This window comes from Neopsephotus bourkii, unplaced genomic scaffold, assembly GCF_033783945.1.
Source record: "Neopsephotus bourkii isolate Nb327-2 ecotype Australia unplaced genomic scaffold, CSIRO-AGI_Nbou_v1 NB_947, whole genome shotgun sequence".
Lineage (NCBI taxonomy): Eukaryota > Metazoa > Chordata > Aves > Psittaciformes > Psittacidae > Neopsephotus > Neopsephotus bourkii.
In genome coordinates this window covers 889451-916178 of record NW_026901441.1, presented here as the reverse complement: position 1 = coordinate 916178, position 26728 = coordinate 889451, and the positions used below count along the sequence as shown (strand labels likewise).

At 36.2% G+C, this 26728-nt stretch overlaps 1 protein-coding gene across 24 annotated transcripts in view; it reads left to right on the top strand.

Moving 5' to 3' along the window:
- RIMS1 (regulating synaptic membrane exocytosis 1) overlaps nucleotides 1–26728 on the top strand; it is a 298538-nt gene that overhangs the window by 163279 nt on the left and 108531 nt on the right. For all 24 annotated transcript variants that reach the window (XM_061358529.1, XM_061358527.1, XM_061358553.1 and 21 more), the window contains 10 exons: nucleotides 2033–2100; nucleotides 2839–2949; nucleotides 4710–4809; nucleotides 8233–8356; nucleotides 17513–17559; nucleotides 18867–18979; nucleotides 20008–20138; nucleotides 20458–20629; nucleotides 20761–20917; nucleotides 22081–22152. In XM_061358529.1, the coding sequence (XP_061214513.1) occupies nucleotides 2033–2100; nucleotides 2839–2949; nucleotides 4710–4809; nucleotides 8233–8356; nucleotides 17513–17559; nucleotides 18867–18979; nucleotides 20008–20138; nucleotides 20458–20629; nucleotides 20761–20917; nucleotides 22081–22152 (1095 nt within the window). The remainder of the gene's footprint in view (nucleotides 1–2032; nucleotides 2101–2838; nucleotides 2950–4709; nucleotides 4810–8232; nucleotides 8357–17512; nucleotides 17560–18866; nucleotides 18980–20007; nucleotides 20139–20457; nucleotides 20630–20760; nucleotides 20918–22080; nucleotides 22153–26728) is intronic.

Sequence of the window (26728 nt, the reverse complement as noted above, 5' to 3'; positions counted from 1 at the left end):
GCAGTTAGGTAATGCAACCACAAACTGCCTCGTGTGGTTAAGCGTATGATAATAATAAGCTGTATAAAAATAAGCTTGTGCATATAATTATGTACATGGTAAGCTATTAAAGATTTTATGGGTTATAGAATGTACAGCTGTTATTTCATAATCAGCATCTAAATACTTGCAGAAAGTAAAAAATATTAAAGTCTTAATGTAAATGTATGTCTTTTTTTCTTTCTAGAAGTGTGCTTTGTTTGGGCCTATTGGATGCCTGTGTCCTGATAAGAGTACTGACCCAATAGTAGCATTACAGAGATGTTTTTTATAAAATGTTAGTGAAGATGTATTGCCCGAAGTGTACATAATAAATGAAATGTTTTCTGAAGATCTAGAGCATATCGGGAGTGAGGAGGGTATCAGCAATAACTTACTTTAATGATATATTAGGATTTTTGCCTAGTGTCTTTTAAATGATTTCTGAAGAGTCTGTAGGAATGTTGTTAGCAAAGCGTGTGAAGAGTTGTTCTGTACCAAAACCTAACTGTGGAACATAATAATTTAAAGACTTGAAAAATAAAAATAAGAAGTCACTTGTGAATTCAAAACCAGTATTATCAAACTGTTCCACTAACGTATTTCAAATCACCAAGGTCTTCTCCCAAGTGAGGATGAAAAAATGCCTGAAATGCAGGCATTGATACAAACCTCAGTTCAAGGTGGCAGTGTTTGCTTTAGGGTCTGAAACTAACCTCCGAAGTGATAGTTTAGATTTTGTTGTCATTATGGTTTTGTTTGTGCACGTGTTTAAAGGCATTGTAAGCTAATTAGCAGAATAATTACTATTTTTCAGGTAACTTACTGTTATTGCAAGAGGGCATTAGAAAGAGTTGTGGTTCTCCTTTCTAATGACACTATTGCATTTTTGTTAATACACCGTGGCAGTGCCCAAATGGATGAATTAACACCAAGGCTCAGAGCTCATATGTGTATTCTGTTTAAAACTAATGTTACCACAGAAATCCTTTGGGCTTCTTCCTGCTCTAGCAGCCTCACTTTTACCCTTCTGTTGGATCTCTTTAGCCTGCATCATTCTCCTGTTTCCTTCCCAATACTGCCTTCACCCTTCTTTGCAAAGAAAATTGCGCTCCATGTTGCATTGCCCAGTATTCTTCCTTTTTGTCCTCGAAGTACAGTTAATCAGTCCTCTGTCACAGACAACTGCCAATGAAGCTGGTAGTTTTTTGCTATCAATTCAGCCTTCTATAGCTGTAATATATTTAGTCAAACTGTGGTTTTCTTAGCTTTCCATGAATTCAGTATACTCTTTGTGGTGTTATGCTCTGCTGCCTTCTCTCCCAAAGCCAACCCACAGTTCCCCTCCTTGGCCCAATGGGCTCATGACCTCCAGACCACTGTAATTCATGGGTTTATTCTTGATGTACATATAAATTTGTGCCAAGCAAAATGGAAGATTGCAGCCTGCTGTTGGTACTGTTTTCTCTATTTGTGTGGCTGTTTTCCCTGGTGCCCTTTAATGGCTCCTCTGCCTCTCTGTACAGTACCCATTGTCATAGTATTGATCAGCTACTTTGCACATTCTGGAGTGTGGCTGACTGTTCTGTCTTTAACTATAGCTAAGTGCCTATTTTGTGGAATATTCTCTCTTGTGTCATCATTAGCTGTAGTCCCGTGTGTGTGTTACAGAAGCAAGGGGAGGAGGAGGGCTGTGAATGTGATATATTGGGGGTCCATTTTTGAAAGATGACTGGGCAAAGTAAAAAACCAGCCAGAGTGCATGGCCAATTCTGAGGTGCAGTTCATGAAAAAGTAGAGGTCCAAATCAATGCCTTAATAAGTGGTTTGGTTTTAAATTATTATGCTATATTGATTTCAAATTTATATAAGGTAATTTTGAATCATAATGCAGGTTTTGTATTTGCTTCATCAAATTATTACACGTTAAGATTCATGCCTGCAGAAGTAATCACTGAATATGTCTTTCTCTGTTTGAGAGATTACACATTTCTTTCTATTCATATTCTTCCAGGTGACTTGGATTATTACTGGCTGGATCCTGCCACGTGGCACAGCAGGGAGACATCCCCCATCAGTTCGGTAAGAAATAGGAAAAAAGAGGTTTGTAAGTATGAAATAAAATGTTTGCTGATTATTTCAGTTAAGCATAGTAATTTTGTTGTGAAAAATTATGCTGTACAAATTATATGAACATTTGGTTTGGTGGATCATGAAAATTGAAATCAGGAAGAAATTTTCATCAAAATATATACTAGTAAAATTGCCTGAATTTAAACTATTAACTTCTTTTCTAGACATGATACTAGATTTCACTGCATGCCACAAAAGCAGCTGTGAGTATGATGCTGCTCTGGGAGAGATTAGTAACTTTTTCTGTTGACTTGGAGTGGGATAGGATCATCTTTAATTTTTTTATTTTTTATTACACTGAACCCATATGGTAGAGGTGAATAACATGTATATTATGCCAAATAAAACAATTTATGAATACACTTTTCCAGGTCATGGAATTTAAAAATAGAAGTTTAATTTTATTACCTCAGGGATGTTTTAAATGTTTAATTGTATTGAACCTTGAACATCATAATTCTACCTGCAGACTTAGTGCTGAGGTGTTTTACAGTGGGCATAAATATATAATGAAGTCAGAGTCCAACAGATATAATAATAGAGACCTCAGGTGTGATATGTAATACATCTGAGGGATGTTTGTGTCTACTGTGACATAATGATCTAGAAATTTTATTGGTTTATAAATACGCATCTAAATACAGGAAGAAGGTTCCACTTTCATTTCACTGCTTGTTATTTTAACAGCATCCCGTAACGTGGCAGCCTTCTAAAGAGGGAGATCGCTTAATTGGGCGTGTTGTTCTCAACAAGAGAACAACCATGCCAAAAGAATCAGGTGCATTACTGGGGCTAAAAGTAAGTATTACATGGTCTATGTGGTAAATGAAAGAAACTTATGTGGTAAATGAAAGAAACATCCTAGATGTCTAACACCTTAAATCAGAGGACTCTCCAATTATATGGTCATTTGATAAAAATAGATGCTTAATTTTTAGTAAGTTTGGAAAGTTATACAGATAAATTATGAATGCAAATGTAATGAGTATGCATAAAAACCCTTCTATGCAGTCTTCCACTTATTCATTGCAAAGGAGCTGAACTGTTCTGATCAAAAAGTCTATGTTTATGCACCTTCCTATCTGCAAACTTACGTTACCCATTACAGTGCATTAATTGAGTCCTGCCTTTTCTAGCTCTACTGTTTGCATTTTGGTCAGGTAATTAATCTCATAATCCACATCCATAAATGTCATCCAGATGCAAAGGTCAGTGTTTAAAATCCACACAGCCATTCAGAAACAGAAATTCTGTAGAACGAAACTAAATATTTATGCAGAAATTTGCAAAAAAGACCTCTTAAAACATACTAAAGATTGTATTAAATGTAATTCCAGTCAATCTGGTGCCATAAAATTAAGACATTGGCAGCACTGTTCGTTTTCTTTAAATCCCTAAATTAGTCATCTGTAGAAGACTTTTAGGTTCATGTCCCTGTTTTGCCAGTGTGTGACTTCCGAAGGTGGCAGGGACTACAGTGTGCCAGTTCAAGAATTTCTCTCTCCATGTATATTTTTAACTACATCATGCTCCAAAGATGAGAGAATTTAATTTGTGTGTCTTCCTTTCCCTGCTGAGAACAGCAACAATGTCAAATATAAAACATTCCCATTCACTGAGGACTGAGTCTAATTCCAAGGCCATTGGCTCCTTGTATGTAGTTGTCTGATAGTTCAGTCCCTTGCATGTGATGGAGATGTGGGTTGTTGCTTCTGCTTATCATGGGGGAAATTAAATCAGGAAAGAATTTTGTGATCTCGATAGTAGCATGTCCTGGGTAAGAGCCATTTATCCACCTTGAAGTGAGATAGTGTGGCATGGGAATACAGAATTTTGAGAACAGCTTCATCCTATTAAATGTCTAGTACTCTGTAGCACAAAGGCTGCTTCTTACTGGCAGTAAGCAATTTTATTTGTTTTTTAATATGTGAGAGTTTGGTCCTAGTGGGAAATGAACTTCTTTTCAAGTTTTAGTTGGATGTGCTCTTGCAATTTAAACTTAAACACTTGCAGACTATTTGCAAAAAAAGTGCATCTTTGTGGTTATTTAGTAAGAAACATTCTTTCTGCAACAAATTTTGATATTTAGCAATCTGCATAAGATTAGTCAAACATCTCTGGGAAACCCCTTCCAGTGCCTCACCACCCTCACAGTAAACAATTCTTCTGCCTAACCCAAACTTCCCCTGTTTAAGTTTTAACCTGTTACCCCTTGTCCTATCACTACAGTCCCTAATGAAGAGTCCTTCTCCAGCATCCTTGTAGGTCCCCAAAGATACTGGAGGTCTGCTATGAGATCTCCACACAGTCTTCTCTTATTCAGGCTGAACAGCCCCAGTTTTATTCATTTTGCATCAACTTCTTTTCAAGTAGATCTGCCCTTTTTGTATCTAACTTAATCTTTAAGCCTCTGTGAAGCCCAAATGGACAATAGATATGCTTATGCATATTTCAGGATTAATTTCAAACCTAATTTGAAAACAGATGTGTTTATGTTTTTATGCTTGATATGATGTCAGGTTTGTGGCTTGGAAACTCACAAATTTATGATTAACCAGGTTGTTGGAGGAAAAATGACAGAATTAGGACGACTCGGTGCCTTCATTACCAAAGTGAAGAAAGGTAGCTTGGCTGATGTGGTGGGGCATCTCAGAGCAGGTAAATCAATCAGTTGCATATAACATATATTGTCTTTTAATTATGTTTTTGGAATGCAACTGCTGATTTATATCAACATTGGTCATGTGGTATGATCATTTTTTTTAAATACAGGACAATACTTAAATGTTGTGATGGAATGCCACAGTTGCTTACATTTCTAATTTGTTATTGACTCTAATTGCTTGATTTATGAGCAAAATGCAAGACAGTCCTGATAAGTGCTGGTGTCAGGACTGAGTGTCACTAGTAAATTTTTTGCTTCCTGGCTCAGGAGCTGTTTGTTATACTCTATAGAACCAATGCAGAGGCTTTTTTTTAAACTGTTTCATTATGACAAAGTTCACTACAATTGCTTTACTTGCACTATAGTGTCACTAGAATGGTAATGTACTGTGTACGCAATGGACCTTATTAGTGCTTTTTTCAGCGTGAATTGTTACAAATAAAAATGGTAAACAACCCAAGAAAATGATCTTAACATATTTCATTTATATAAGATGTCTATATTGCACTTACAAATAAGTGGCTGTGCTCTTACCACTTTTCAAGCTCTTAAATGAAACAAGAACTATGCACAGCAGTTGCTTTTCAAAGTTACTTATTAGCAGTTTATATTTTTACCGTGACTCTAGCAACTACTTTCGAAATGTTCTCTTAAAAAAACAAAGTCTACGCAGTGCTTGCTTAGGAATCCAGAAGCTCTGATGACAACTTTTATGAATTTAGGATAATTTTATGAAGCAAATAGTAGTAATAAAGAAGTAGAAAAGATGATCAGTCTCTAAAAATATCCTTCTTTGTTTTGGCATTTGATAATATTTTTTACCAAATAAATATAGATGGGGTTAGTAGCACAATTTATTATAGTTCTTTATAGATTTTCAATGCAGATTATTATTAAAGAAAACAAGTTTCTCTCCCACTGATCTTGAGCTCTTGGGGCTGAAATAGTACTTTTCTAATCACTGGTCTTGATTGTTTTTTAAGTTTAAGCTATTTTTAATTTCTGTCCTTAAGAAAAACCACCAAAATTTGGCTAGTTGATAAATCCTTGAGTATTGTACAATTGAGTAATTGTACAAACCTTATAAATTTTAACAAAGTCAAATATGAATCCCTGCATCAGGAGCAGAATAGCCCAGTGCTACAGTAAGCACTAGGAGCCAACCATCTAGAAAACAGCTTTTGAGAAAAGCATCTGGAGATGCTGCAGGACAGTAAGTTGAACATGAGTCAGCAAAACACCCTTGCAGCGAACACCAATCATGTACAAGTCTGTATTAGCAGGACTGTGGCCAGCAGGTTGAGAGAAGTGGTTGTTGCTCTCTATTCAGTGCTTATGAGGCTGTATCTGGAGTACTGTGTCCAATTTGGGTTCCTCTGCTACAAGAGAAATACTGACAAACTGGACGTGTCCAGTTGGAGTTTACATATGTCAAAGTTTTGAGTGTCTGGACGTTGTTTTCCTGTTCCATGCCTGTTAGTGAGAGCAGAAATCGGAATGTAAGCCTTAAAATCAGCATCTTAGATGAAAGAGACGATTTGAAAGGGCTTACTGGTCAAAAAGATCAAAAGTTGGACAAGCGAGCAGAAGATGGATGGTGATCTGGTTAGAACTAGCAGAAATGACATTTCACTCAAGTCCCCATTAGGATTTAGTTTTCAGTAGGAGTGACTGGAGCCACTTCTGTTAATTTAGCATTTTGACTATGATGATCTTATGTTTAATCATCTTGGCAATTTTTATTTTCCACCTGTTTGATTTCCAACTGACTCTAAAAAGTAAAAAAAAGTCCCCTAAAATAGCAATACAGGCACTTTCCATGTTTCTCTTCAGGCTTCTCAGTCATGTTTCAGGTATTTTGTCATCTTCAAAATATGACAGATAAATTGCTGTGTAAGTTAGGTTTAGATTTTTATTGCTAGAAATTGAGCATACGTCCCTGTTGGTTTTTGCTGTCAAGTTGTGAGTACTGCAGAGCTGGTCACATCTTGTTCCACTTAATGCCTGGTATGCTTCTGCAGATTAGCCAATTATCTCTCAAGGAAACAGATGTTATTTTAGGGAAAATCAACATGTTATTTTAAAACAGTTGTTAGCTTTAAAATACAGTCAGAATGACAGAAGAAACTGTGTGTTTTCACTGAGTTGTATAAATTTTAAATGAAGCTCCTAGGCAATATCTAATTCCTCTCCCCTCGTTCCACCCCCCCAGCATAACATTTATAATGAATATACAAAATATTTAAAACCATTTCAGCTAAACAGCATAGTAGAAAATTAAACCTGGGTCAGCAATCATTTACTAAGTCTGTCATTAGCAAGCCCTCCTGTCTTAAATAATGCCAAATTGGTTTGAAAGCCAGTGGAATCCTCTGTGGAAGAGTGAAGTCCTTTCTTAAAATACCAAAATATAGACTGTTTGGGAAAAAAGACTAACAATTTCTGAGCCTAAAGACAAATTGAAGCCACATCTTTTGATAGATAGGACTTCAGTTAGGATAGTTGTTCTTGGCTTCTTAACAAGTATGAGTTTGATCATTCGGCTTAGATCTCAAAAAGGAGCAGAGCCAGCAGCTGAAGGATTGTTCCTGACTGAATCTGATAAACATAAAAACATTGCTTTTATGTTGATAGTGAAGAAAGTTATTTGCATCATTAGATAGTGTTTGTAAAGTTTTGACTGCTGCATATGATGGGGTATGAGTGTAAACTTCCCCTATGCTTCCTGAAGATTAATTGTATGTACTGATCTTTCTTTAGAAACTATGCTTCAAGTTTTTCCCCTTTTAAATTAGGATCAAAATATGTTTTAAAGTATTTACTACTTAAATTCCAGAAATACCAAGCTGAAAAAAGAAAGATAACTTTCTCATCATGTTTTCCCGCATCCCCTCCCCCCTAACATCCTCAAGAAGTAGTGACTTACTCCTTTTACTCCTTGCTTTTATTTTTGGTTAGTTTGACACTGACAGTGAAGACTGTCCTTCATGTTGAGAAATTGAAACACAGTATATAAATTGTAACAAAATGTCATGATTTTTAAGGGCTTAAAAGTAGGTCTTGAGGGTTACTTTTTTTTTCATTTTTGAAGTTTAACCTGATTTCAATGTTTATTACCACTAGTTAGTAAAGAATCTTTTAAAAAGACTCTTCCATTTCATAGCACAATAAGATGTTCTTCATTATTTTGGAAATACTTAATACATTTGTACAAGTGGTTTCTTTAGTGTGTTTTGTGTGTACCAATTGTAGCTGTGTTCTGAGAAAGGAGCCTTCATAACGTCTTAAAAACTTTTTTTGTGTTTCAGCACAAATTCATTTTGGACAATGTTACTTGGTTATATAGATTCTATAAATGTTTTGCAATTCTTTGTAAAAGAATATGAAAATGATATAAACTTCTCTTTAAATTCAAGGGGATGAAGTTCTAGAATGGAATGGTAAACCCTTGCCTGGAGCTACAAATGAAGAAGTTTACAACATTATTTTAGAATCAAAATCAGAACCTCAAGTTGAAATTATTGTTTCAAGGCCTATTGGGTAAGGCTAAAGACTTGCTTCTTCAGCACAGTTATTACTTCTACTAATGGGACTATTTGTGAATTAATTATTTTTTATTTCTTAATAATGAAGTATGATTTACTTTCTATTATTGACATTCTGTATATTCCATTTCTTCACTACCATTTACAATCTTGGATCTTTGCAGTGTTATTTATAACTATAAATGTTGTTTTCTGTATAGTCTAACTAAAGGTTTTGCCAAGTGGCCAAGGAGAATTGGTGGACCAAGTCGACCTGTGAATGAGAAAAATCTGTTTTTCAGGCTTTTTGCTTAATTAAGAATAACTTATACAAGTATTCATGAGTAGAAGGAGGCATCAGGAAACTGACAAAAAAAGGAAAACCAAAACTCTTAATAGAAAAGATTGTATTTAGCATTAGATGGTACTGTCATCAATATCAAAAGTGGACACAGAAAGTTTCATTAAGAATTAGCATTACCATTTTATGTTTATAACCTTTATTTTTATTTATCATTAATCCAAGCTTAGGGTTTTGTGATAACAATTCTTGTATTCTTGATTTCCCAAATAAGCTTTTGAAAGATCATAAAATCTGTTTGCATTAGTAAAATTAGTGAAGTTGGCCCTGCATTTGTCACTGATTATCTACACTCCTTCCCTGAACACGACTCTGTTGGAACTGTTCTAACTCTTACAGGACTGAATATGAATGATACATTGTAAATTCACATTTATTTGCAGAAACAGAGTCACATGATTAACAATAAAAGTGACTCTTGGTTAGTTAAAAAAAAAAAGGATTTAAATTTCTGTGTAGTTTGTCAACTTCCCAGATTTTATGTGCCTTCACTGTAAGTCTCTAAATACCATTGCCCTGCAGGTATATAGTAAACTTATGAATGCATAATGATTTTATTTTGAATTTGTTAGTTTTCAACCTAATTATAATTTTATGTGGCTCAAATATGATACTTTTTCAGTTTTAGAAACAAAAACAGTATTAATTTTCCTTCTGACTAAATCATTCTTCTTTCACCTTTATTATGTACCAGCTTTTGATTTTTTTTTTACCATGCAAGTGTAGCTATACTTTGCAAGTAAGTTCTGCCTTTTTTGATGGCAATCACTATTAAAAGTACTTAAATAAAATTAACGTTTGATGCTAATTCCAGTTATGAGTTTCACCTTCTAATGGAAAACAAAAGCTTGATGCAATAATAGTGGTTTTTAAAGGCTAAAATGGCCATTCAGGTGGAGACTGTGGGGGACTAGAAACTTTATTTTGGTGATGAATTAGGAGACATTCCTGAATGTAAATTGCCAATTCAGTCCTAAGTTTTTTTTAATTAAAGTGTCATTAGGAGATTTTTGTAAGTTTAGTTTTTATGTTTAAATCAGCAGAAAAGAAATATGTTGATATTGGACCTCACTTGAACACCATGTCTCAGTTGAAGAAAGCCTGAATATTGATTTGTACTGCTGCCGTAAAAGGAAGGAGCTAGATTAGTATTTTAAATAATAAGCTGTAGATATATTAACAGTTATCAGTATATTTTCATATGTCATATATCCTTGTTTTTACGATAAGTTCATTATTAAACCAATTGAATTATCTTAGTTTATGAATTTAATAAATCTAATAGCTTCAAAAACATTAAGTACAAAGTAACCACATTTGACTGAGATATTCTTGAAGAAAAATCAAGAGAAAATACCGTAAATCAAGGCACAGAACATTCAAAAGCGCATTCAAAATCAAAGAATGTTTCTGAATCTGAGCTGTGAATTTTGCACTAAAGAAGTGCACCCAGAAGTAGTAAGTAATACCAATAAAATGTAAAGTTTTGCTTTGGATGACCCATGCGTATCTTTTCCAGACACAGGCAAAAATGAAGCGTATCAGATTGTGGTTTTATTTTCAGATAAATGGAGTCTTGGCATGGAGTTTTTTACATACTATAATAGTGCTATCCTGGTACACTTGTATCTAGATTTTTTTTTTCATTTGTTTGTTTGAGGTTTCTTTCGAGGGATGCTTCCTTTTTCCAGCAGTAAGGAGTCAAAGCCCTGTGGTTTTGTATCACATCAGGATTTACCTGTCTGTCATCTTAAAAGAAAAATAAAATCAGACACCATACAAAGAGGGAAATCCTGATATTCATTAACAAAACAGAACATAGTGCACAGGGTTTTCTTTTCTTTTTTTCTTTTCTTAAAAAAAAATAATAATTACAATCCATGTAAATTGGTTACATTATGTGGAATATTTTCCTTGCATTAGCAGATTACTTTTCTTCCCACCCCCTAGCTCCTCCTTGTCTTGTTATCCACACTATGTGATTTTTCAAATTCATAACACGATATTTTATTTAATCTAGTATGTCAAAAGTTTACATCAACTTCAGATGCTGACTCAGCAAAATTGAAGCTGCCTGATATAGTAATAAGTGGTAATCCATTACAGCTAAACTCCTTGTGAAGACATAGGTTCCCAAAAGACTTGAAAAATGGTATTTTGTCTGCATAATTTAAGTGTTTTCATCTCTCAGTATTAATAATGCAGGTAATGTACCAGAACTTTTAACGATCTTGATTTAAAAAGTCCTACCATATTAGGTCTAAAAAGCCCAAATATGATGCAGTTTGGCTTAAGTGAATAATGGGAGGACAGTAAACCTGTAAATTAGACTGTCCACAGATTAGACTGCCAGTTACAAAATTATGTCTAAACAATTTGCTCAGTCTTGTAAATTTGGATTTCTGTGTCTACCAGTAAATGTAATTTTGAGAAATGGATAATTGTAGGATGTTTATTAGAGAACAGTATTAAACGTGTAACACTATTAGCAGTTGGAGGCGTCACAACAAACAGTATAACCACAATAGTACTGTGACAACTTCATAAAAACTAATTGACTCTAATGCTAACAATTGCACTGAAAGGTAGAGAAAAAACCTATAAAAAGTGGAATGAATGGGTTGGCTATCTAAATGTGAGGAAAGGATTTACCTCTGAATATGCATACAATGTGAGAGGTGGTTAACATAGGAGAGCATAGAAAATCCTCTGGCACTGTTTTCTGGAGGACAAACCTGGCATGGTAACCAGCTTGCCATCTCTTGTGTGCTTGGGTGAGCTCTGTGGGACAGTGCAGGTAAAGAAAATGTTTTTTTAATTTGTCTCTGTTTATTTTTTTTTGTGTTAGGTACTAGCTACCTTTGCTTGGATTTCCACAGATAATACTGCCAAAGTTGCTGTTTTTCTTATGTGATTCAGCTTCTCTATTCAAGTTCTGCTACTGTGCTCTAGGTCCTGAAAAGGAGGTTGAACCTCCATCATAAACCAGGCAGTATTGAATTTCAGCGAGTCACTCAAGTAATGTAATTCATGCAAACTGCAGGTTGACCTACAGGTTGGAATGATGGGAAAGAATGGCTTTGGAAATAGGATGAGCTATGGGGACAGGCGCTCAGAAACTCTTGGAAACTCTGTAGGGTGTAGAGGATGATACTTCTGCCACTAGAGCAACCTCAAAAATTGTGGGTTACAACTGCATTTGAATTTGGTTTGTCTTCAGTGATCCAGCTTTTGACTGTAGCCCTCAGAGTAATTATAACTATTCCTGTGTTTTACAAAAGTGATTCACACAAGCCATATTTCTGTACAGAGTAGTCTCAGCCTAAGGAATAGTTTGGTTAAATTAAACCATTATGTAAATTATTCATTCATTGAGATGTGAAAGAATCAGATATAAGATAATTTTATGTTACATCACATAAGATCACAAAATACCTTTGTCTTCCGAGGCAGAGAAGGAAAGACAGTTCGATGTTGGCAGTTCTTTACTGGATGAGTGTCTGACATTACTTTTCAGACATTCACATTGCTTTGAGAGGGGAAGAAAATTTTGTTACCCATCTAAATAAGAGGTTGTTCAACTTCCTACTTCATTTTTACCATTCACTTTAACTAGTCTAGTTTTGAACATTTTGTCATGAGCTACTATTTCTTATGGAAAGCATTTTTGTAAATCATAGTGTCAGAATATTTTCTGCAATCCAAAAATACAGGCAGGATGGAGAAGACTAATTTTTTTTTCCACAACAAGTTTTAGATTATAGTTTCTTGTGTTCATGTAATATTTAAGAAATTATTATGTAAACTGGATTATTGAACTTGTAAGAAATTCACACACAGACAGAAGCATAAATTTACTTCATGTACATTTTAAAGTCAATAGCAGAAAGCAGAACTGTTACAGAGCTTGTTAGAAAACTCAGCCATGAGTTTGGTGATCAGAACTATGTTGCATATAAACTTAATTTATTTCTTTATTTTTGTGTCTTGCAATTTGGTATGGAGCTGTACTTAAACAAGATAAAGCATATTAGGGAAGAGATTTCCTAGTAATAATTTGTGTGTGTGTGTATATGTATATATATGCACACATACATATGTATACATGCATGCATTATATATATGGATATAAATACAGATGTAAAATACATCTGAATAATATATATCATATGTGTATCAGGGACAGAAAAAAGCTGTCAATTTTATCATAAATTTTTAAAGATTTCAAATAACATTTCTAATGCAAACCATGCTTTTTGTCTGGACTCAAAATTTATCTTCTACCTTCCACTGTTCCTGTCAGTTCTTCATAAGAATTTTGAGGAGTTCAGATAACTATAGTAAAAAAAATTGTACTTTCAGTTCTTTCCTGTCTGACGAGCAAAGTCTTAAGAAAGATCTGATTATAATTGTCAGTTGCATTGCATGATGCAGACTTGTATCACCAGCTCTTAGTGAGGAAAATAGTCTCAACATTTTTATTTATTTTTCTTAGGGGGGGATTTGACATCTTCATTTCAGTGTCTGTTTCTTCCTCTTGTAAACTCTGCAGATCTAATTGTAGTGTTGATTTATGGTTAAGAGTTTTCTGTATCAGTCTGTGTAATGGTGCCTAAGCATAAGTATATAAAAGGGATTATGTAAAGTAACTATATAAATATATATATAAGTGCTTATATAGAATCATAGAATAGTTAGGGTTGGAAAGGACCTCAAGATCATCTAGTTCCAACACCCCTGCCATGGGCAGGGACACCTTGCTCTAAACCATATCACCCAAGGCTCTGTCCAAGCTGGCTCTGAGCACCACCAGGGATGGAGCATTCACAACTTTCCTGGGCAACCCAGTCTAGTGCCTCACCACCCTTACAGTAAAGGACTTCCTCCTTATATCCAATCTAAACTTCCCCTGTTTAAGTTTTAACCCATTACCCCTTGTCCTATCACTACAGTCCCTAATGAGGAGTCCCTCCCCAGCATCCCTGTAGACCCCCTTCAGATAGTGGAAGGATGCTATGAGGTCTCCAGGCAGCCTTCTCTTCTCCATGCTGAACAGCCCCAACTTTCTCAGCCTATCTTCATATGGGAGGTGCTCCAGTCCCCTGATCATCCTCGTGGCCCTCCTCTGGACTTGTTCCAACAGTTCCATGTCCTCTTTATGTTGAGGACACCAGAACTCTGCACAAGTACTAAAAATAACTAATATTTGAGGCTTCTGGGGTTTTTTTTAACTTTTTTCTCTACCATATTGTTGGCAATATAGAAGTGTCTTTCCTCACCCACTCAGGGATTATGCAACTTGCCACTGTAGGCTGCACTTCCTATGTTGAAACACACCTTGCACATATAAGCCCTCATTAGACATACTAAATGTGATGTTATTTTGAGCAATGCTATACTGCAGGTGACTGCTTTTTGTAGCACAAGAAAACATTACAGTCTTGATCTTGTATTGAATCTATTTGAATATGGTAAGTAGATGTTTCAGACTGCTGAGAATTGCCTTGGAAATTCTGTCCTGGAAAGAGAGAATATATTAAGAGGAAGAAGTCTGCATGGCAGCCCTGCTGTGCAACAGGACATTAATCTGTTTATATGTTTGTGAAGTAGTACAGTGCCATAGCAAGAAAGCACAATGCAGTTGTATTTCCATGAGTTTGAGGAAACCACATTACTCTTGAATTGCAAAGTCAAGGCAAAGAGAAGCACATTCTTGTTTAGTGATGTGAGATGTAAGCTGATATGAGACTGATACGGGAACTGGTGAGCAGTTAACAGAGTTTGTGGGTCAGGGTTAAAGGGAAAGCAGTGATGGGAGACATTACTGTGGGGATCTGTTATAGGCCACCTGGTCAAGGAGAACCTGCAGATGAAGCACTCTATAGGCAGATAGGAAAAGCCTCACACTTACAGGCCCTCGTTCTCATGGATGACTTCAACCACCCTGACATCTGTTGGAATGACGGTACGGCCTGGCACAAGCAATCCAGGAGGTTCCTCGATTGTGTGGAAGACAACTTCCTTCTTCAAGTAATAGAGGAACCAACAAGGAGAGGTGCCATGCTTGACCTTGTGCTCACCAACAGGGAAGGGCTCGTTGGAAATGTGGCACTGCACGGCAGCCTTGGATGCAGCGACCACGAGATGGTTGAATTTGAGATCCTTAGGACAGTGAGAAGAGCGTGCAGCAAGCTCACTGCCCTAGACTTCAAAAGAGCAGACTTTGGCCTCTTCAGGAGCCTGCTTAGTAAGGTTCCATGGGATATAGCCCTAGAGGGCAGGAGGGGCTCAAGACTCTTGGTTGGTCTTCAAGGATCACCTGCTACAAGCTCAGGAGTGTTGCATCCCAACTAGAAGGAAGTGCAGCAGGAGGGCCAGGAAACCTCTTTGGATGGATAAGGAGCTGCTGAGGAAAACACAAATGAAAAAAGAGTTTTATAGAAAGTGGAAGCAAGGACAAGTGGCCTGGGAAGAGTACAGCGATATTGTCCGGGAAGCGAGGGACCAGGTTAGGAAAGCTAAGGCCCAGTTAGAAGTAAACTTGGCTAGGGATATTAAGGATAACAGGAAGGGATTCTACAGGTACATAGCAAATAAAAAACAGATTAGGGAGAACGTAGGTCCCCTGAGGAAGCTCTCGGGTGAGCTAGCTACACAGGATTTGGAGAAGGCTGAGGTTCCGAATGACTTCTTTGTCTCGGTCTTCTCTGGCAAAGGCTCTGACCGCACCACTCAAGTCTTGGAAGGCAGATGCAGGGCCTGTGAGAATGAAGACCTTGGGCCCACTGTAGGAGAGGAATTGTTTTGAGACCATCTTAAAAATCTGAATGTGCCCAAGTCCATGGGACCTGATGAAATCCATCCATGCCAAGTGCAAGGTCCTACACCTGGGTCAGAGCAATCCCAGACACAGCTACAGGTTGGGCAGAGAAGAGATTCAGAGCAGCCCTGCGGAGAAGGACTTGGGGTGTTGGTCGATGAGAAAATGAACATGAGCCTGCTTCAGTGTGCACTCACAGCCCAGAAAGCCAACTGTATCCTGGGCTGCATCAAAAGGAGTGTGACCAGCAGGTCGAAGGAAGTGATCCTGCCCCTCTACTCTGCTCTCGTGAGACCTCACCTGGAGTATTGTGTACAGTTCTGGTGTCCTCAACATAAAAAGGACATGGAACTGTTGGAACAAGTCCAGAGGAGGGCCATGAGGATGATCAGGGGACTGGAGCACCACCCATATGAAGATCGGCTGAGAAAGTTGGGGCTGTTCAGCTTGTAGAAGAGAAGGCTGCATGGAGACCTCATAGCAGTCTTCCAGTATCTGAAGGGGGCTTATGGGGATGCTGGGGAGGGCTCTTCATTAGGGACTGTAGTGATAGGACAAGGGGTAATGGGTTAAAACTTAAACAGGGGAAGTTTAGATTGGATATAAGGAGGAAATTCCTATAGGGGTGGTGAGGCACTGGAATGGGTTGCCCAGGGAAGCTGTGAATGCTCCATCCCTGGCAGTGTTCAAGGCCAGGTTGGACGAGGCCTTGGGTGATATGGTTTAGAGCGAGGTGTCCCTGCCCGTGGCAGGGGTGTTGGAACTAGATGATCTTAAGGTCCTTTCCAACCCTAACTATTCTATGATTAACTTAGAGCTGGAATAGGCTTTTTTAATACACAGGCCCCAGAAGTTTAAATTGCAGGACAAGGAAAGCTAACTGATTCATCACTGTTAAATTCCTTTCCTGGCTTAAGTATGTCTTTCTTTTTCATAAGTGACTTTTATTAACTAGGAGTCAGATTTATTGACTTCCAAGTCAGTAACATAGTGTTTCTCTCAACTGAGAAGTGTCTGAAGACCTTCAAGATGCTCAGTTTTAGACTTAAAATCTTGTAAATGTTCTTCAGAATTGTTACTGTAGTTCTAATTTTGAATTATTTTGTGTAGTTGAAAATATTTACAAGTAATTCGCTGAAGAGCTTTGTTTCCGTTTTCCTGCTCTGCTGCTTTGCTGATATTTGTAAAATAATAGCTGTTTTCTTGCTCTTGCAATGTATTTTCAATGATTGCACAGAAAAGAAGAGAGCCAGGAGCTAGCATCATTGACATTTTGATGAAAGAATAAATTTGCTGATGGCAAAATTTTGATAGATGTGTGTGGAACTGATCAGTTTGATTGTGCTTATACCTGTGTATGTCCTGGATATGTGAATGTTGAAAAATGTCCGTACCCATTGTTTGATTTTGAATTATTAGCCTTTGAACAAATGCATTATTCTTTTGCTTGTTTAACATTGCTAACATTGTTTGTCTTTCCTTTTTGCTTAACATTGCTAATGCTGTTTGCTTTTTCTTTTTCTTATTATAAGACATTTTCGTCAGTTTCATTCCCTGAACTCCCTGAGATGTTTATATAAAAATTACTAGTGAGTTAATCTATGTCTTATTTTTTGGCTTTTTTTTTTTTTTGCTCCAAAAAATAGTTGGATGTCTGTAGCTGTACTGCCTTTTGCCACCTTTCTCTCCCTAAGAGCTCTTCAACTTGTTCTTTTATTGTTCTGTTTATTGTAAAAATACTGTTGAATCCATCCGCAATATTAACATTGTAGTGTTCATATTGTTTTGTCTGCTTGTTTGTTAACTTGAAAGTAGTTTGCATTAGTAAGATTTTCAAGAATGCTAGTGGAAAATATGTCCTCTTTCTTTCCTTGTAACCCATTAGAACAGATATAGCTCTGTATTTCTAAAAAAGTGTCTCAGAAACGTATTTGTGACAGCAGAAAGCTTCTCTGTTGTTTCTAATTACTATGTGTATATTCGCATTTTAGTGATATTCCACGGATTCCCGAGACTTCTCACCCCCCGTTAGAGTCTAGTGAGTACACACCTCGTTCCTTTCCTCTTCTTTGTTCCCCATGCCACGGGCATTTGTATAGAGGCATCTGAGCCAAGCTCCAAATGAAGCCGGCTCATTGGCTGGAGCAGCTGGAATATCTCTACATTGCTCCGAGCATTTACTATAGGTGCTGGCAACTGACTGGGTGTGTTGGGATGGAATGATGCCCTCCTCCGCCAACACATCTAAGCATGGTCTTGTTTAAGCTATGAATTTTCTTAAAGGTGAGCTGTGGGAAACTGCATTGGCTGCAGGGTTTTTGTATTACAAAATTCAGTGGGTTTTGCTCTTGTGTATTAAATACAAACCAGTATAGATTTGATTAAAGTTACCCAGATTACAGACATCAGCAGGACTTTAATGTGATGTTCTGTATTTTGTGTTGTTAGTACCATAGTGGTACACATGCTGTGGCCCAAACTCGTAGTTTACTTGCCGTAACGTGAGAGAGAAAAGGTATAAGGGATTGCCAGAGGTACAAATGGTGTCAGGATTTCAGCTCTTGCACCATCCAACATAAATCCAACATTCTTGTTTCTGTTTTTCTTAACAAGAAGATGTTGCTTAGGTGAACTTCAAAATAAAGGTTTTCTTTTTAACTATGCCATTTAAGCAGTGTTGGGTAGAATGTGTGAGCACCATGGCTCCCAGTCCTTCCTCATCTGAACCTTGTCAGAGATGAAACCAGAAATCTTTCCTGGGACAGGGTCCTGTGGGGCCAGTAAGTGCCTGTGCCACCTGTCACAAGCTCATCTCATCAGTGAGGTCTCTGTTTTGCTGCTGGAGAGCTACTGATGTCCATCAGGTGCCACAGCATTCTTCATGCCAGATGCACATCTTGTGTACCTTTCTGTGTGCCAGTTCCTTGGGAGTTGTAATTTCAGATGCTATGAGGAGAATAATCCATACAACAGACGTGGGTTTATTAATCAAAGACTTTAAATCATCAGATCATAGAATGGTTTGGTTTTGTGGAAGGTGATGTGTAATTCTCTCAGAGGACAATATTTTATTTAACACTTGGTATGGTTTGACACTGCTATATGAGGAGGACTTTTTGTATATGTTATTTAAATTAAACAAAAAATGGCAGGTTTAATCTGGGGTAAGAGTATCCAGTCATCATTACCATGCTATCAGCATCAGTTTAAAATCTTTCTGTATAGTAATCCAGTTATACCATGTATAAATACAAACTTTACACAATTCAAAGGTAATTCCTAAGTTTTCGAAATTAGCTTCAAAATTTTTAATAGGAAGTTCATGTGTTTCTCATGTGCTTCTAGGTTCAAGTTCTTTTGAATCTCAGAAGATGGAAAGGCCTTCTATTTCCGTTATATCTCCGACCAGCCCTGGAACCCTACGGGATGCACCACAAGTCCTACCAGGGCAGCTTTCTGTGAGCATATTTTGTTTTTCCTGAGTTGTTAATGAAAAGCTGTGAAGTGCTGGTCCCTCAGTTATCCCCATTCCCAAGGTCTGTTGGGAGGTCAAAAGAAACATCTGTTGTTAGTAAAGACTTACATCCTTCAAATGTTTTTTACGACCCTCTGTACACACTCACAAGCCATCGCTGTAAGCACAGCAAAGGTATAGAACTGTTGTCTTAATACAACAAAGAGCACAGGAATTTAAATTGAGGGCAGCCTATAAAAGTGCCTTATAACTTGTCATCCTGTACCCTCTGCATTGAAAATGGTGACTCTTCTGTACATGCCCAGTAATCCACAGATAATAAACATAGTTTGAGTTTATCTTCTTTATGGAGCATTTAAGGAGCTGTGTATTTCTTAAGAGTTACAGTATTCAGTTTTGCATTTTAATTCAGATGCACACTACCTTCTGGAACTGTCTGTAACTCTAAATGAAACTGGGATTATTAATTGTACTGTGAGTACTTAGACATTGTTTTGTACATTCTCACATTTTTTTATATGGATCATGGTATTTTCGAAGTACAGAGCAGGCTCAATAATTTCATGATATTATGATTCTCTTAAGAAATTAATTAGCTGTATATTATAGTTTTCATAAGAACATTTGCAAGGTAACCAATCAGAGTAGATTTCAGCTACGTGTTGAGTTTAGCTGCAGTCAGAGCTTTCTGTGTGAATGTATCTTTTGACATGCAAAGCTAAGAAACATGCTGGTTTAAATGCACTCAGATTCAAGATTATGCAGGGAGTACAACAAACAATATAGGTATAATCAGGCACCACCTTTTTATTCAGGTGTGGTAAATACAAAAGTCTTTGATATATGCCACCATCTTTTCTAACTTAATAAGGGATTTGAAATAACATATATTTCATTGTCTCTTGGAGAAAACAGTGGTTATTTTTACATTGTGGTTAATGTGATGCATTCTGAAAACTCTTGTTTTTTCTCCATTTTCAGTAATGCTTTCTGGTAACTTGATTCTTGTAGGTTAAACTGTGGTATGACAAAGTGGGACATCAGTTAATAGTAAATGTTCTGCAAGCAACAGATTTGCCACCAAGAGTAGATGGACGCCCTAGGAATCCCTATGTGAAAATGTATTTTCTTCCAGACAGAAGGTGGTAGTATTTTGGTTTAGAAAATTATGTTGTAATTTGTTATGTATTGAATCTACTTTTAAATGAATGCTTACGAACTAAAGATTTCCTTCTTATGATTTGTTATAGTTAGATTAATTATAACAAAAATGGCACTTGAAACATTCTAGTCAGTATCAAACTAACTTTGTGGACTTTAGATGAATGCAAGCCACTGTACAGCAAATACTTTTTTAAGCGTTATCAGATCAGAAAGAATGAAAACAGTAAGTGCTAATGCGTAGATGGCATTTTGTGTTTTATCTCTACAAACAATTCACAACAAATATTTATGTTTCAGTGATAAGAGTAAAAGGAGGACCAAAACAGTAAAGAAAAGTCTAGAGCCAAAATGGAACCAAACTTTTCTCTACTCACATGTACATCGTAGAGATTTTAGAGAACGAATGCTTGAAATAACTGTATGGGATCAACCAAGAGTACAAGAAGAAGAGAGTGAATTTCTTGGAGAGGTGATACATACAATCACATTTGTCCTGAGTTTGTTGTTTGGTTTTGAATACATATGCATATATATTTTAAATACGTGTTTGTGTGTGTGTGCCTTGAAGGTAAAATTAAGCCCTGCTAATTTTTCTATTAGATTCTGATAGAGCTGGAGACAGCACTTTTAGATGATGAACCACATTGGTATAAGCTACAGACACATGATGAATCTTCACTACCTCTGCCTCAGCCATCACCTTTCATGCCAAGAAGACATGTTCATGGTGGAGAAAGCACTAGCAAAAAATTACAAAGTAGGTCAAAATTCCATTCATCTCTCTTAAATTTTAAATTGAAAATGCTTTCCTATGCAAGATAAAAATACTATTTAATCATCTTTAAACATAATGAAAATATGTGGCAGCAAAGGGATGCAAATTTTGACATTGTGACATGGCAGCCTTTCACCTGTGACGCATAACTTTCAAGTATGTGAAACCTGCCAGAATTGCTTTGGTTTTCACTAGCAAAAGAAAATTTTTCAAATGTTTGCTTCCATCATTATTGGATACTTTTTTAATAGTTAAAAGTTCTTTATTAAAAAAAAAGTCCTCAAAAACTTCTGAGGCTTAAATATACTTTTCTTCATAAAGCTAGTCTCAACTTCCAATTTTATCATTATACAATGAGAAGTGTACTTTTGCAGCAAATAGAAATATGTGTATTTGGGAGGTACAGTTGTTTCAATGAGTCTGATTTCAGGTTTGTGTGAGGCATATTAATATAATGAATGTATTGAAATATTTGAATATTGTAGCTTCTCTGGTCATTTAAAAGAATTTAAGATTTATTTAGAAATGTGTTGGATGTAGGGAAGTATCTTAAAATATGTTTCCAAGCTATTTTAATGATTTTTCTTAAACATGAAAGTTACTCATTCCAGCCAATGCGTAGAAAATTGATGCACATTCAGGAATGAATTATAAAAATGCAATAATGCTGTAATTGCTACATGAGGATATGTATAGAGAGAGCAAATTAAAGATTAATTTTCATGAGGCATTTGAACTTTCCTAAAAGCTGGCAGTGCTATTTTCTCTACCCCTCTCTCACCATCTGCTGCCACCTCTCCTTTCCTGTTCAGCAAGCTGATTCAGCTTGCTCCCTGAAATAGCACAAAAGGTTTGGGATTTTTTTCTTCTTTCTTAGAGTCAACTTTCTGTAGGTTTGATGAGGTAAAATATCATAGTAGAGGATTACTGTGGGCATGAGGGGAAGAGAAGGGAAAAGGAGGCTGCAGCAGCTGTAAGTTATTAAATTGGCTCAGCTATCTCGTGAACTGTCACTGCAATTTAGTTCTCTGTTGTTTAGACTAAAAAATCATCTTTTAATTTCATTAATATATTAAATGAACATATTTTTACATTTTATAACACAACCAGATGTTCAGGTATTTGTTTACCTTACTGTTGTGCAGGATCTCGGCCAATCAGTGATAGTGACATCTCAGATTATGATGTTGATGATGGTATTGGAGTTGTTCCTCCAGGTGCGTGGGTGAACAGCATGGTCCTGCTTTCTTCTTCTTATTCTTATTTTTTGCTTGTTTGTTTTTATTTCTTTATAACATTTTGGAATATTGAGGATGCTTGTTTTGGAGAGTGCATTATGAAAAAAAAAGTTCACCTGATTAATCCATGGTACGTGTCATAAATCATGGCTAATTTAAAGATTCTTCTATCCATTCTTTATACTTTTTTTACGTATCATTATTCATACACGAACCACTGGATGGTTCAAATTGTGTGTGCTTAAACCACAATGCTGCGTAATTTTCCAAGCCTTATTTAAAATATAAATTAAATTTAAAATTAATTGTGAAATAAAACCTAAGATTTCAGTGTTTATTGCAAGTTTTTTTTTGGTTTTTGTTTATTATTTTTATTTTATTTTGCATTTTGCTTGAAACTTACATATAATGCAGTCTCCCATGGACTTTATTGCGAATGAATGCATGGCTGTAGATTAAGATGCATGGAGCATGGCTATCTTTTCTAGTTTCATAAGCCTTCATGAACTGTCATTACCCTAAATGTTCATGAATGTATACTTGTATAGACTATCATGGTTTGACTTTCAGTTCAGCATTCCTTACATTCTAAAAATCTTGAGAATCATTTTGGGTATCACATTCTATTTGACTTCTGTTTGACTGTTGCCACAAGTCAAATGAGTATGTTTCCCAGTTGCCCCAAACTAACTGAAGAGTCACTATGTTATTGCCAGCATTAAATCAGTTTTCCTGATGAAAATCACTAAATCAAATCATGGTGGGATTTAGAAAGCTTTCTATCTTCCTGATCTATGTTTAAAATGATCATAGAATCATAGAATCGTAGATCTGCCAATTTAATTACTCATTTTGTAGCCATACAAATAAATAACATATTTTATTAACACAACATCATTTTGATGTTTATTGAGCCAAATTCTCCTTCCATTGATTTTGACTGGGTTCTTTCCTTACTTTAATACACTTACACTGAGTAGCTAAGAGGGAAATTTGTTCTGATATGTCTAGTAATGATATTTGCTTTAATGATTATTCTTGATATTTTTACATCAGGTGAGAGACTGAATATTTATAATAAAAATAAATCATAGGTTCTAAATGTTTTTTCCTGTTTATTACTTTCTTTTTTTTTTAGTTGGCAGTGTGGATGCTGGCATATCTCTCTAGATTTACTTACACTTAAGGTTTCAGTAGGCTGTGATTAAGAATCAGGGCTTTTTTTCAGCTGCCAGTTCTTCAGGGCATCCATTTGCATTTGAAATAATTTTCCACCTGACAGAAAACTTCCAGAATTGTTCAGCTGAAGGCACTGGACTCTATTCACTGGGTCAGCACTTAAGTAACTGATTCTTACAGAAATTTCTTGGGACTGTGCATGCTCAGATGTGGCTTTGAAGAATGCATGAGTCCATGCTCTGAATTTCAGAGATCACTGTAGAAAACATCAATATTTAATCTGTATCAATAGAATTTATATGAGGTGAGAACCTCTAAACTGAACTCTAAACTCAAAGTGATGGTGAGGACACTTTTCCTGAAGTCTACCTGATCAGAAACAATCTGGCAGCTGACCTGACCAAGCACAGATATGTCTATTTTGAGTTTAATGGATACATTTGTTTGGCAGTCTTAACTGGAGTGCTCTGTTTGTGACTTCTATGTGAAGAGGGTATACAAAGAAGTGTGGGGGTTTTCTTAGCATATGCAACCTGAATTATTTAATGAGAGTTAAACTTGAGGGACAGAGGGGCAAAGAAAAATTCAGTCATCAGCCACAAATGTGTGACAGTCTAGACAGCATATGAAAATGCATTTTGCAGTGAGAGCTGCAAAAGATTGCCAGTCCCACCGTCTACTGAATTGCTCAATAATCTTAGGCACAGATTAACAAATGTCCCTGGACACCAAGTTAAGATATGTATTTCTACCCTCCTGTCCAACCTTCCTTATTTACCACATTGCAAAATCTTCCAAGATTTTGGACTGCTACCTTCATTTGCAATGCAAGGATATTGCAGTATCTTTTCCATACAAGTTTCTCTTAAAACTAAGTTGCATGCAAGTTCCTTGTTGTGTTGCAGAGTGTTTACCTCTTCTCTTGCCCCCCCCCCCAATACATGGACCTCACCAGAGTGCACTGCAGCTCTTATTTGGTCCAGATTTCCCATACTCACCTGCATGGTATGTGTGGGAGGGAATTACGAATATCCATATTTACCTACAATGAAGGATGACAAAGCAGACCATTTTGACATAGCCTCTTTTGGCCTCAACTAGATTAGTCTAGGATTAACATATTACTTCTTGACAGAAGTAAGAATCCCATGCTTTTACAACATGTGACTCTTTGTTTCCCTTTAAAGCCCCTGTTCCTACGCTTAACCACTTACTTGCCATTGCTACCCACTGTGGTGGTTATGTATGATAAATAAACTCTGTCTTTATGAAAGGTATATATTTACAGTTGTTGTTTTATCCTTTTTTTCTTGAAATCTTCAGAAGATAAGCTATTTTGCCTTCTTAATATCTCAAGATTTTCATAAAGATTATTGCTTATTTTCCAAAAAATAGGCACATAACTTAATGTGGAAGCACAGAAGTTCACTTGATCACCATCATGAGCTATAAAAAGAAATGATGAAAATATTTTGTCTAATTTAACTAGCATTAAATCCTTAAAACTATAATTTCAAAAGTTTTACCAATTGCTAAGGCAAATGCAGTATTAGCATTTAATAATAACAGAGAAAACTCTGTCCCTAGACGTTTTGGCAGCTGCAAAGAATCACTGCTTCTCAATGGAGGCTTGCTACTTCAAAAATAATGGCACTTTGATAACTTCAAGAATACTGAAAGTATTTTTCCCTTGTTGTATTACAAATGTGTCTTATCTTTCATTTAATTGTACTGTCTTCATTTATTATTAGTATCTTTAGGTGACGTATATATAATTTTTAAAAATCAGCTTATAGAACTTTCATGAAAGAAGTTTGTATCAACAGCTGAAACTTTAATTTGAAGCTCAGATTTAACAGAATATATTTTTTACTTCTTTTTTGTGGTATGCTCACATCTGTTTATATGAAGAAAATATTATTATAAATCTCGTAGCCTCTTCTCATATGAAAGATGCTCCAGTCTCTTAATTATCTTTGTGTTCCTGAGCTGGACTTGCACTGTTAACTCTATGTACCGTACTGGAGAACCCAGTACTCCAGATGTGTCCTCAACTATGCCAAGTGTATAGGAAGGGTCAGTAGAGGATCAGTAAAGGATTTCATAAAAACCAAACACATTTTGAGGCCTATCTTTTTAAACAAATCTTCAGTAACTTTCTTAATCAAAAAGAAAAAGATCTGCTATACAGTTGGCAGTATCCTATAGGGTATGAACTGCATTGCTTATGCTATGGATAACTCTTCATAACAATTTATTATTCTATCATATGTAATCTGTATAAATGGTTGCACTGTACTTAACGTTCCTCCTGTAGCAGCAGTGTGACATCAACACAATGCCTTTTCGTTGTATGTATTGTCTTAAAATAATTAAAAGTTCTGGTGTCAACCATTTTCATCATTCATCCAGCTTCCATTTCATGTCACACCTGACAGTTTCCCATGAGCATCTGAGAAACTTCTGCATAAATGACCATAAGCTTGGTTGCTGCTGTCATGCTGGTCCATGCAAAAAAATTCTCTGCTCACTCTGGAGAGCATAAAGCCTTTGTATTTGAAGATACGAGGAAATGTTACGGTTGCTGTCACTGGCGTGGTCACTATGGAAGTATGGATGTTATTTGACCAACTTGACAATACTTGAGCTAATATGTAGAATAAATGTGAATTGCTGTTACTCTCTTCTGTAAACTTTGTGTATACAGAATGTGATTTTTTTTTAAGTTTACAGAGTAATGCTAGGTGTATTTTTAAAGCAGAATAGAGATACTCTGGAAATATATTTTAAACTGATTTTTTTTTGCTATATATATATTTTAATTGTATGTATTTCATTACAGTTGCCTAAAACTTGGAAAGGTATTTTATATTTCTTTTACTTTAGTGTTAAATAAATGTAAGCTAGTGTTCATTCTGATACAGATGACAGGATTTTATCTAAAACAAGTTGTTTGGAAAATGAAATACCTTTTAGCACATACAGGTTAGATTTAGTCGTCCTGGGAAAGTGGACACATTCAGCTTTTGTCATATGTAGTCTTTTTAATTCCTCTTACAAAAAAATAGACGCTTTCTGCAAGACCTTTCATACATGAAGAGGTGTGAATTTGGAAATCCCTTTTTCGAATAAAAGGTTGATAAACCTCAGTAGATAATTTCATGCATGCTTTCAACTTTTACAGCCCCATTTTGCAATCAGTACTCAGTACAGCTTTGCTATTAAAAATGCTCTTTATGTGGCCAGCATTTGTGGTCTTTTTTAGTTACTAATGAGCTCTTCTATAGCTGGAAGTGAGATCCCTCCAAAGTTTTTTCTCCATGTTCTCTCCAGTTTTCAAACAATAACCCCTACCCTCCCCAAACATGAATAGTAT